The sequence below is a fragment of the Choloepus didactylus genome, chromosome 14, assembly GCF_015220235.1.
Source record: "Choloepus didactylus isolate mChoDid1 chromosome 14, mChoDid1.pri, whole genome shotgun sequence".
NCBI lineage: Eukaryota > Metazoa > Chordata > Mammalia > Pilosa > Megalonychidae > Choloepus > Choloepus didactylus.
Window position 1 is genome coordinate 46,810,141 of NC_051320.1, and position 13,385 is coordinate 46,823,525.

A 13,385-nucleotide genomic window follows, 5' to 3' on the forward strand; every position below is an offset into this window, starting at 1 on the left:
ACATGCAACCCTGGGAATTGCCAGGACCACTGTGCCCTAGAGCAGACTCCCTGCCGAGCTGCACAGGACCCGCTCCCCTCCCACAGGGTTCTGAAAGCAGCAAGAGAGATGCAATTCACCACATACAAGTAAACAACATAACACTAATTACTGACTACTCAGCAGGCACCATGGAGGCAAGAAGGCCATGGTATGACATATTTAAAATTCTGAAAGAGAAAAATTGCCAACCAAGAATTCTTTAGCCAGCAAAGCTCTCCTCCAAAATTGAGGGAGAGCTTAAAATTTTCACAAACAAATGCTGAGAAAATTTGTTAACAAGAGACCTGCCCTGCAAGAAATACTAAAGGGAGCTCTACCAGCTGAGAAAAAAAAAAAAAAACAGGAGAGAGAGGCCTGGAGAAGGGCACAGAACTGAAGAGTATTAGTAAGGGTAACTTAAAGGAAATAGAGAGAGGGGAAAAAATAGATCTGACAACTAAAAACCAAAGGATAAGATGGCTGATTAAAGAACTGCCTTCCTAGTAATAACATTGAATGTGAATGGATTAAACTCCCTAATTAAAAGATATAGCTTGGCAGAATGGATTAAAATACATGAACAGTCAATATGCTGTTTACAAGAGACTCATCTTAGACCCAGTGACAAAAGAGATTGAAGATGAAAGGATGGAAAAAAAATTTCCATGCAAGCTACAGCCAAAAGAAAGCAGGGGTAGCAATACTAATTTCAGATAAAATAGACTTTAAATGCAAGGATGTCATAAGAGACAAAGAAGGACACTATATACTAATAAAAGGGACAATTCACCAAGAAGAAACAGCAATCATAAATGTTTATGTACCCAATCAAGGTGCTCCACAGTATATGAGACAAACATTGGCAAAACTGGAGGAAGCAATAGACATTTCTACAATAATTATGGGAAATTTCAATATACCACTCTCTCCTATAGATAGAACAACCAGACAGAGGACCAATAAGGAAATTGAGAACCGAAACAATGTGATAAATGAATTAGACTTAATAGACACATATAGAGCATTACATCCCAAATTACCATGATATACATTCTTCTCTAGTGCTCATGGAATGTTCTCCAGGATAGATCATATGCTGGGGCATAAAACAAGCCTCAATACATTTAAAAAGATTGAAATTATTCAAAGCACATTCTCTGACCACAATGGAATGCAACTAGAAGTCAATAACCATCAAAGATCCAGAATAATCACAAATATGTGGAGGTTAAACAACATACTCCCAAACAGAGAATCAAAGAAGAAATTGCAAGAGAAATTGCTAAATATCTAGAGTTGAGTGAAAACAAGAACACACCATATCAAAACCTATGGGATGTAGTGAAGGTGGTGTTGCAGGGGAAATTTATAACACTAAATGCATACATTCAAAAGGAAGAAAAGCTAAAATCAAAGAACTAATGGAATAACTGAAGAAGCTGGAGAATGATCAGTGAAATAACCCTAAAGCAAGTAGAAGAGAAAAAGAAGGATTAAAGCAGAAATAGAAGATATGGAGAACAAAAACAACAGAATAAATAAAACCAAAAGTTGGTTCTTTGAGATCAACAAACTTGATAAACCCTTCGCTAAACTGACAAAGTCAAAGAGAGAGAAGAACCAAATAAACAAAGTCATAAATAAGAGGGGGGACATTACTGTGGATCTCAAAGAAATTTTAAAAATCATAAGAGGATACTATGAACAACTGTATGCCAACAACCTAGACAATTTAGAGGAAATGAAGATTTTCCTGGAAACACATGAACAACCCAAACTGACTCAAGAAGAAATAAAAGACCGCAACAAACCAATGACAAACAAAGAGATCCAATTGGTCATCAAAAAGCTTCCTACAAATAAAAGCCCAGGGCCAGATGGCTTTACGGGAGAATTTTACCAAACTCTCCAAAAAAAAAACAAAAACAAAAACAAAACAAAACAGAACAAAAAACAAAGAACAAAAACTATGGACACCATTCCTGCTCAAACTCTTTCACAAAATTGAGGAGAATGGAATGCTACCTAACTCATTTTTTGAAGCCAACATCACTCTAATACCAAAACCAGATAAAGATGCTACAAGAAAGGAAAACTACAGGGCAATCTACCTAATGAATATAGATGCAAAAATTCTCAACACACTACTTGCAAATCAAATCCAAAGACACATTAAAAAAATCATATACCATGACCAAGTGGGGTTCATCCTGGGCATGCAAGGGTGGTTCAACATAAGAAAATCAATCAATGTAATACAACACATTAACAAATCGAAAGGGAAAAATCAAATGATCATCTCAATAGATGCTAAAAAAGGATTCAACAAAATTCAGCACCCTTGTTTGATAAAAACACTTCAAAAGGTAGGAATTGAAGGAAACTTCCTCAATATGATAAAGGGCATATATGAAAAACTTACAGCCAGCATAGTACTCAATGATGAGAAACTGAAAGCCTTCCTCCTAAGATTGGGAACGAGACAAGGATGCCCACTGTCAACACTATTAATCAACATTGTGCTACAAGTTGTAGTCAGTGCAATTTGGCAAGACAAAGAAATTAAAGGCATCCAGATTGGAAAGGAAGAAGTAAAACCGTCATTATTTGCAGATGATATGATCATGTATTTGGAAAATCCTGAGAAATCGATTACACAAGTACTTGAGCTAATAAACAAATTCAGCAAAGTGACAGGATACAAGATTAATGCACAAAAGTCAGTTATGTTCCTATGCACTAAAAATGACCTGAGAGAAACTCAAGAAAAAATTCCATTCACAATAGCAACTAAAAAAATCAAGTATCTAGGAATAAACTTAACCAAGAAAGTAAAAGACCTCTATACAGAAAATTACATAACTTTACTAAAAAAAAAAAAGGTGTGTATGGGGGAGGACCTAAAGAGATGGAAGGCTATTCCGTGTTCATGAATAGGAAGTCTAAACATCATTAGCATGTCAATCCTACCCAAATTCATGTACAGATTCAATGCAATTCCAATCAAGATTCCAACAACCTACTTTGCAGACTTGGAAAAGCTAGTTATCAAATTTATTTGGGAGGGAAATGGACCTAAAATTGCTAAAAACATCCTAAAAAAGAAAAACGAAGTAGCAGGACTTACACTTCCTGACTTTGAATCCTATTGTAAAGCCACAGTAGTTAAAACATCATGGTATTGGCACAAAGATAGACATACTGATCAATGGAATCGAATTGAGAATTCAGAAATAGACCCCCAGATCTACAGTTGACTGATTTTTGATAAGGCCCCCAAATCCACTGAACTGGGACAAAACAGTCTCTTCAACAAATGGGTCTGGGAGAACTAGATATCCATATCCAAAAGAATGAAAGAAGACCCCTACCTCACACCTTATCCAAAAATTAACTCAGAGTGTATCAAAGTCCTCAATATAAGAGATGGTACCATAAAACTCCTAGAAAATAATGTAGGGAAACTTCTTCAATACCTAGTATTAGGAGGTAGGTTCTTAAACCTTACACCCAAAGCACAAGCAGCAAAAGAAAAAACAGATAAATGGAATGCCTCAAAATCAAAAACTTCTGTACCTCAAAGGAATCGGTCAAAAAAGGTGAAGAGGCAGCCAATGCAATTGGAGAAAATATTTGGAAACCATGTATCTGATAAGTGACTGCTATTTAACATATATAAAGAAATCCTACAACTCTACAACAGTAGTAAAAACAGTCCAATTATAAAATAGGCAAAAGGTATGAAAAGACAGTTCTCTGAAGAGGCTAAAAAACACATGAAAAAATGTTCATATTCACTAGCTATTAGGGAAATGCAAATCAAGACCACAGTGAGATATCATCTCACACCAATTAGAATGGCTGGTGTTAAACAAACAGGAAACTACAAATGCTGGAGAGAGGATGTGAAGAAATTGGAACTCTTATTCATTGCTGGTGGGACTGTATAATGGTATAGCCACTCTGGAGGACAGCTTGGCAGTTCTTCAGAAAACTAGATATTGAGTTACTGTACGATCCATCAATTTCACTTTTCAGTATATATCCAGAAGACCTGAAAGCAGTGACACAAATGGACATTTGCACACTGATGTTCATAGCAGTATTATTCACAATTGCCAGGAGATGGAAAAAATCCAAATGTCTTTCAACAGATGAGTGGGAAAACAAAATGTGGTATGTAAGTACAATGGAATACTATGCAACAGTGTGAAGGAATGAGGTCATGAAACATAAGACACCGTGGATGAACCCTGAAGACATAATGCTGAGTGACACAAGCTAGACACAAAAGGAAAGATTTTGTATGTTACCACTAATGTGAACTCTGTGAAAAATGTAAAATGAGTGCATTATAATGTAGAATATTGGGGACCTAGAGATAGAGAGAAGCTAGTGAAGGGGGAATGATAAGACAATATACACAGGTATGATTATCAGGGTGAACTTAATTGTAAGGGAATAGAGACATGTGATTATGGTTCATTGATGGGATTATAAGTGTCGGTGACACATTAAGGCAAACGTGATTGTAAACGGTATTTTTAAAGACATGTAACCCAGAGTAACACTAGAAACAAATAAGTGTTAACATGATATACTTATACAGTATGACACTGGTAAAAAGAGTTAACAGAGTGATATATTTAAAAACTACCCATTACATATTGTAGACTATATTTAATAGGAATATTTTGCCAGTACTACACTAATACTAGGGATGAATAATTAGCAGCTGATCAGAGCTCTTGTTTAAAGTTGAGAATGATGATGATTGTACAACTAAGTGAAGATAATGTAAGAAACTGACCATTTATCTTGGGCCAGAATATATATTATGTGAAATGAGGAACCCACTACTTAATAAATCAGGCCCTTGACTTGAGGCTTCCTTTGTGAAATTTAGGGTTTTAAATTGGAGGCTGAGCCCTCCTATAATTATGCCTAAGAGGCACTTCCAGGGAACTACTTTTGTTGCTCAAATGTGGTCTTTCTCTCTCTAAGACCAATTCGGCAAATAAATTCATTAATGCCTGCGCCGCCGCTCCCCCCACCACTATGTGGGACATGACTTCCAAGGGGCCAGACCCTGGTGGTGAGGGATTGAAAATGCCTACTTGACTAAAAGGGGGAAAAAGAAAGGCAACAAGCTGGGGTCACAGTGGCTGAGAGATCCCAAATAGAGTTGAGAGGCTGTCCTGGAGGTTTCTCTTATGCAAGCTCCAGCCAGATATCCCAAATGGCCACAGTATGCCAGCCCTTACCAAAAGTAATCCCCAAATACCTAGGTCCCTACCTGAGATTCTATAAAAGATTCACTCACTAAGTTTTATCTCTCAGAAACTTAAATCCACCAGAGTGTCCCTATGCCAGATAAGACCTAAAACCCAGAGGCAACAGCCTCTTTAAGAACAACGGTAAGATGCAGCCCCCTCCCCATATTTGATGCCCCCTTTCAATATGAACAAGTTAGGGTACTCACTGCCTAGACACCCCTGAAGATCAAGAAAGAGATTAAATGAGAGGAAGGATTTAACGAAGGATTACGAATACTGAAACTATATGTAAATATATACATATATGTATTTTTAGGTGCTAGGGTATTAGAATAGCTAGAAGGAAATAACTGAAATGTTGTAACTGTAACATAACATTCTTTGAAATTTGGTCTATAGCTATTCATTGAATTGTGCTTTGAAAGTTTTCACCTTTCTGTATGTATCTTATATTTCACAATAAGGAAAGAATGGAAACTGTGGAACTGTAACCCATAACGATTTTTGAAATTACCTGTATAACTGCCTGTTGAACTGTACATTGAAAGTTAACACCTTTCTGTATATATGTTATATTTTACAATATGAAAATAACTGAAATTGTGAAACTGTAACCTATAACATTCTTTGAAATTTTCTATCTACTTGTTAAATCATACTTCGAAAGTTATCACTGTTATGTATATATGTTAAAGTTCACAGTAAAAATGCATTAAAAAACTGAATGAATAATCTTTGTGACTTTTAACATCAAAAGTCTGAAAGAGAATAATTTGAGAAAACTTGTACTTATCTTTAAATCTTGGGATTGTTTTCATTTGTTTGGAATAAGTTTGTTTGACTAACAGGGTAGAAATGCAGGGATATACCTTCTCTCCTTTGTTTTGGAGGTGACAGAGTTTGAATTATTAGGGGAGCAGAACTTTTCTAAGGACTCTTCTTTTGAGAAATATTTTCTGCTTGGCATTGTACTCATCAGACTTCAGAAGATGTGAACAATATCTACTAAAACACTAACTTAGGAAAACAAAGCTCGGTAGCAGAATGTTTTCATGCTACTCTGCGTGTTGAGATGGTCACTTATCTTTCCAACAGTTCCCATGAAATTGCACAGGGAAAGGATTGAAGATGCTTTCCCAGGGTAGTCATTTTAGACCTTTAACATTCTCAACTGTTAAGTTTATGTGGGTATAACTGATAACTGCCAAGGTTTAAAGAAAGCATTAGGCAAGCCAAGTCTTAAAAGTTTTATTCTAAATAGGCTATTTGTGAAACTGGTTTTCTATGTGAGATGGTGTCACAAAACAATCCCTTAAATGGCTCTTTCATAGGGATTTAGACTTATTCTCAGTAAAGTAACCTAGACAATAGAAACACCTAGACTAATTAAAGACAACCAATCAAAGGACCAGTGGTGAACACTTTTATGTTTGTTTATTTTACTGATTCATATTTGAAAATATCAGTACTGTATTTCTATAGAAAGTTATCTTTTTAAAATGAAATATGATCATGTTACTTCCTGCTGAAAGCTCGTAAAAGACTTGGTGTAAGTCATAGAATTCAGACCGTTATATTGCCTGCAAGGCTCTGAGGGCTTCCCTCTCCAGACTTCCCTTGTTCTCTTCTCTCCCTCCTCCTGGGCTCCGGTCACATGGTCCTTCTTTGGTTCTTGAAGGCACCATGTTTTCTGTAGTCAAAAGGGTGTTGCCCATGGTGGGCTCTGGTGTCTGTGACTGTCTCTATCTCTGCAGCTCTCTTCCCCGCCTCTGTCAGTTAGCTCCTCTCATTCCTTGGCTCTCTCTGCCACATCTAGGTCAACTGTCTTCCTTTTTCTCAGCATCCTTACCTTGGTTTGACAATAGAAGTTCATTAGTGTTACTATATGATTGATATCTGCCTTCTGCACTTGACTGAAAGCTCCCTGACAAGAGGGACCCATGTCTGCCTTGGTTCACTGTATCCTCAGGGTCTAGCCTGGGACCCAGCACATAGCAGGTGTCCAATAAGTGTGTGGAAAGAATGAAAAATGAAAGTATCTAATAATTTTTTATATAGACACACACACACTAGTCAGTTTGGCCAGTATTAAAAGGGACTTAATTCTAATACATTTAAAGGTAGAAAAATCTTACCTGAAACCAGGCTTAGGATATTAGACTTTAAGAAAGTGCTGTCCAATAGAAATAATATAAGCCAGAGGTGATTTAAAATTTTCTAATAGTCATATTTAAAAAGTAATAAGAAACTGATAAAATTAATTTTAATAATATATTTTAATTAACCCAATATATTCAAAATATTATAATTTCAACATGGAATCTATCTAAAATTATTAATGATGTTTTTATGTTCTTTTTTTTGTACTAAAGCTTCAAATCTGGTATGTATTTTATACTTATAGTGTATCTTAATATGTACTAGCCACATTTCAAGTGCTCAACAGCCACACATTCTGTATTGGACAGAGAATTTAAGATCATTTTTCATACAAGTGACTTTCTATAAATAACATGGTTAGTTGATAGTAAAACTTCCCAATGCTTCAGTAAATAAAATTAAAATGTTTGAATTGAAATAACAAAAAATACTGATCATTCAATACCAAGTGCTGTGGCCAAAGGCCCAAACCCATTCCTATCCTCCACATGTAGAAACCCTTTTTACAGTGATTGCCTTTAGATGTGACATACAGTTCATAGATATCGAAGGGTCTTTAGGAGATACAGGCAGCAAACCAGTAAGAAGAAGGTCTTGATGCTGCACAGATACATAGCACAAATAAATGTTTTAGTTCTTCTCTCCATCTTTACCGCTAAAGAGTGCTAATCATTGGAGGGAGCGTAGTGTCTCCTGTGGACATGGGAGAACATCTCCCTTGAGAGAGTATGTGTTATCTCCCCTGCACGTTTCTCTTCATTTCCAATAGTCATATTCTTCAGAGTTTGGGAGGTAGAACCGTGAAGCAGAAGAATGAGTATCTGCTGCAGGCAGTGCCTGGCCACAGCCACAAACAAGAGTTGCTGTTTTTGTGTGTGTGTGTGTGTGCAACACTGAACTTGCCTCTGGGTCTAATTTGCCAAACCATATTACCTTATTCCTTCAAAATTTGGCTCATTACTATCAATGTCTTTAAGGCTTTCTTGATTTTGCCTAAGTTACCCACTATCTTCTCTTTTTCTCTCTGTCCTTCCCCATTTTTTCCACCATTCTACTACTTTCCACAAGGCTGTGCATACAGTGGGCTCTAGACCTACCCTACATTCTTGGACAAACACTTAGGAAGGAAAAGACTGGCATCTTGCTCTTCCTCCAGCCGTACGTAGGCCTATGGATAACACTAATGCTGACAGTCATCTTGTAAGCAATGGACAGCATCCATAACGTTTGTTTGAGAACATTTGTTTATCTCTCTTGTTCTGGTTCTAGCTTGCCTTTAAATTTTTTCCCTATGTAGATCAGAGATATGTAAGAAAGTAATACCTCATAAGCAAAGTAATGGCTATTCATAAAGTGGCTAATACTTGAAAATGTAGCTCAAGTGGTTTATTACAGAATCCTGAGGTTAGAGAAGTCTATTATAGCCCTGCAAATATCTGATATTAAACTCTAAATTACTGAGTTGGTCATCTGTGGAATGATGCTTGCACTCAAAAATTCTTTACAAATCCAAACATCAGCATATGGACCTCCTATTTATGGAGGGAATCAGCATCAGATTTTGAGAGCTTCGAGGGAAGAAACTATGATATTACTGATTTCTATAACTGGAGAGTAGATACAGTGGGCATAACTGGTAAGGGTTTCTTGTCCAATTTGGTGCATTTAGGTCTTTTAACCTAGAGCATGAACAGTAATGAGGCAAGTATGTTAAGAGAGCTAACATAAGCCTTTGCTTATATAGTCTATTTCATTATATGACTTACCATCTAAAGAAACAGTCTATTTCACCTGTAATTTGTCACCTTTTATCAAGCAAGATCCATTTAACTTTTGATTTATTTTGACAATAAGACAGAAACTTCAGTTCAGTCAGCGAACTATTGTTGAGGTATAGTCAAACAAAGCATCATGTAAATAAAAGATACGTTAAATATTACTTAGAAAATAGCCTAAATGTAGTGGTAGTTTCCTGTTTTTAAATAGAATTATTTAGTTAGGTTGTAATTCCTATAACAGTTTTAGTGTATTATGTCTAGGAAACTTAAAATGCATTTGGCTTTATGTATCACAATTCAATACATATTCCCAATTGCCTTCATGCCTTCTAACTCCCTAGTTCTAGGAGCTTGGGCTTGTCACTTTGCTTTTCCGTGCTGTGGATCCTTCAGACGAGGTTAGACTCCAGTTCTCCAAGGTTCATTCCACCTCTTAATATTTGATTTCTTTTCTGGTACATTGTAAGGGCATGAGTGAAGAATCCCATGCAAATGGTACATCATTGTCTTTTATCTTGATAAACACCTCAGCAGTTGGTATTATGTTCTTTACATAGGAACATGGGATTTACTGAGTCGCTGCAATCTGAGTGGATCATTTGATCTGTGCTCTGACACTCAGCTCTTTCCAGTTTAGTGGAAAAACAGATATCACAGTTTATGGTTTAAAAAAATTCTTATGGTAAACACAAATCATTCTTAAATGATTAGCAGAGTTACAATTGTTTGGTGTTTTATCACTTTAATGGGCAATCTTTAGTCCTCTAATGGCTTATTTTCCATGGGGAATTATTTTTTTCTTTATATGCAAGAGAGTGCTGGCCATGGGTTCCACTGAACATGGAAGGGATTCCCTCAGCCTCTGTCAGCAATATCTGTTGTTGTACTTATGCCTATTTGGATGATTGCTTGCTTAGCTGAATAATTGTAACTGTTCCCCCTCCACTCCCTCCCTAAACCCCTTCCCCAGGGGAAGTACAGCTTCAGGACAAGTACAGGTGCTGGAGTAACTCTGTCATGTACACATGTATATAAACAGTTGTTACAGATTCCGTCCCCAATTTCTTTTATTTTTTGAAGTAAGGTTTATGGAAGTATAATTTAGATTCAGTAAAATTCATCCATTTTAGATGTACAGCTCAATTTATTTGGAAATTTATTTGGAAAATTAAATAGTTGTGTAGCAATAAACAATCAACATATAGAATATTCCCATCACCCTAGAAAGTTTCTTCTTGCCCTTCTGCAGTCAATTATTTTCCCCCATTTCCAGCCACTGGAAACCTATAATTTTGTTTTTCCCAGAATGTCAGAAAAATGGAATTCTACAGTATGTAGCATTTTGTGTAAAGCTTCTTACACTTAGCTTAATGCTTTCGACTTTCATCCATGCTGTTTTATGTATTAATAGTTTGTTCTTTTTTTATTGCTTAGTAGTATTCTGTTGTAGGGATGTATGTATGGATATATCACAATTTGTTTATCCATTCACCATTTGATGAGCATTTGAGTTATTTACAGTTTGGGGAGTTTATGAATAATGGTGCTATAATTATTCACAGATAGGTATTTGTGTGGACATGTTTTCATTTCTCAGGTAGTATTTGGTTGTATGATAAATATATGTATATATCTTCATAAGGAACTGCCAAACTGTTTTCAAAGTGGCTATACCATATTGCATTCCCACCAGCAATATCTGAGAATTGCAATTGCTCTGAGTCCTTGCCAGCACTTAATGCTGATAGTTTATTTATTTATTTTGAATTTTAATCATTCTACCAGGTCCTGATTTTCCCTTATGTCTCCATAATGATGTTCTAGGCATTTTTGTGGCTCTGTGACAGCCTACTTTTCTCGTTACAATGACAGTTTGGCCAAGCATCTTTATTAAGCCAAAAAGATTTTCCTTTGTGAAATCAGGTTTCCCATCAAGCTTGAGCATTAGCTATAGGAGTCAGGTGTTCTGAATTGCCTTTTGTCAGCAGGCTGAGTTGGTTAAAACATAAGACTAATGACTTCTAAGGATTAGTAAAATTAAGTCTGTTCCACTGCCAGAGACTGCTCGCATAATCCTATATAATCACTTCATAACTAGAGCCCTTACCAATGAAGAAGTCCAAAGAAGAGAGTAAATGCTGCAGTAGAAATTAATCATCAGCACTGGAAAAACCCAAAGCTGCATTTTCAACTATTACCTGACCTACCCCCTATGATAAGAAAGAGGGGAGACAGGTTTTGAAGAAGAAACAATAAGCTGAAGAACTTTTAATTGAAATGTCACTTTCACTATTAAACAAAAGCCATGGCTGTGGATGTGTGATAAAAGTTGATGATGTCCTATTTCTTTGTGTGGAATTGCTTTTCTCTCATCACTGACTTAATTTGATTGAACCAGTTTGTTAGCTGTTATGTTTGGCTTCCCTCAGCTGCAAAATATAGATAATGACAACCTATGCAATGTAACAATCATGTGCCAACATTTTGTTTCTCCTAATCAAGATGAACTAGAATCATCTTTTTCTCTATAGAACTTCAGAATAAAAAAAAAGTTCAATTCTTTCTTTTTTTGTCTGTCTTGTATTTTACAGGTGGCTTGTCTAATATCTTGCGTCTTCGTCCTTATTGTCATCTATGCAATAGGACCTTTGCTTTACTGGCTTCCCATGGTACAGTAGTGCTTTTTCCTTATTCACTTTTAAACTTTAATTTTCATGACAATGATTGTGTATTAATTGCTTAGACAATTAACCTCAATCATCCTAAATCTGGAAACTGTGTTATGTAAGTAGTGCTTGAATGGGCAGGGATGGCAAGACACCATGATTGATTAGAAGGGATGAAAGGGCACCAAGGCTTCTTCTGATTCTTAGGTTCTCATAAAAAAGTGACATTGTAGAATTAGATGTATTCTCTGCCCCTTTGGAGAGGGGAACGAGGTCCACTCTGTTATAAGCAGTAGACTTGGGAAGAATTGTATCAGAACCTGGCCTGTTACGGAAGGAAAGCACTTCCTTGTGATACGGTGAGTGTCTCAGCACTGGATGGTTTTAAGCAGAATTAGGATGGTCACTAGTTGAAAATGTTCTAGAGGATATTCTTGCCTGAAAGGGTTAAATTCCATCTCTGAAATCCTGTGATTCTATATAAATTAGTGCCAGGGCAAGGGAATAACAGGGAGCAAAATATATCTTTCCACCCTTGATATATCCTTTGTACAAAGTGATATGGGGCATTCGTACCAACAGTTCGCCTATAGGGCCAGGGCACCAAAGAGATGCCAGTGAGATCTGGTGTTCAGAGAGCCAGAGTCAGCCTCGGTCCTTTATTGCTCTAATTCTTCATTTGTTGGTGAGAAAAAATTATTTCCACTGGAGGATCTTCCAACAATCAAGTTTATTTTTCAAGACAGTTATAAATATCTGCAGGCAAACCCAGATAATTAACACTGAGGGCAATTCTTAAAAAAACATATGATATAAAATATTTAATTTTTTTGCAATAAATTTCAAATGAAAGAGTGAATAGTTGTTATAAAGGTAAAGGGACAATCCGCCTTGTAACTTTCACTCTTATAATTTATTACTTCTCTCTTCTTTTTCTTTCTGGTTTTTTGAGTGGCAAAAGTTTTACTTTGTGATTTTCTTGAAATGTTATTGTATTCCTAAAATGCAATCATAGGTTCATTGTAAACAAAATGAAATATTTCATTATTACTTTAGTCTTCTAAATGGTCATTGCTTTTCTCCAATAAGTATTTTAAAGCAAACGAAGAAATAAAATACATTGGTCCTTTTATATTTGGATTGAAATCTTTATCTTGCATCCTCTTCCACTTATTTTTTATTTGTAGTGTGTGCTTGCAAGTGTTATTGTTGTGGGGCTGAAGGGAATGCTAATACAGTTCCGGGACTTAAAAAAATATTGGAATGTGGATAAAATCGATTGGGTAAGTAGAAATTTGACCTAAAAATTGCCCCTTTGGCTTAAGTACATGTTACCAAATAAGCTTTAATACTTTCCTTTGCAAAAAATGGATCTAGCCGTTTGAGATTTGTATACTTTACAAACAACCAGCTATTTCAAATTCTTAATAAAAGCATTAAAATGTAAATGGTCTTTATAAGAAACAGAAATGGAATTTTGTTAA

The 13,385-nt window shown here is 36.0% G+C and overlaps 1 protein-coding gene across 4 annotated transcripts in view; it reads left to right on the top strand.

Moving 5' to 3' along the window:
• The window catches only part of SLC26A7 (solute carrier family 26 member 7), a 112,178-nt gene that overhangs the window by 71,215 nt on the left and 27,578 nt on the right, over window positions 1-13,385 (top strand). For 3 of the 4 annotated variants that reach the window (XM_037802926.1, XM_037802925.1, XM_037802928.1), the window contains exons 10-11: window positions 11,827-11,904; window positions 13,089-13,184. In XM_037802926.1, the coding sequence (XP_037658854.1) occupies window positions 11,827-11,904; window positions 13,089-13,184 (174 nt within the window). The remainder of the gene's footprint in view (window positions 1-11,826; window positions 11,905-13,088; window positions 13,185-13,385) is intronic. The other variant, XM_037802927.1, reaches the window with a different exon arrangement.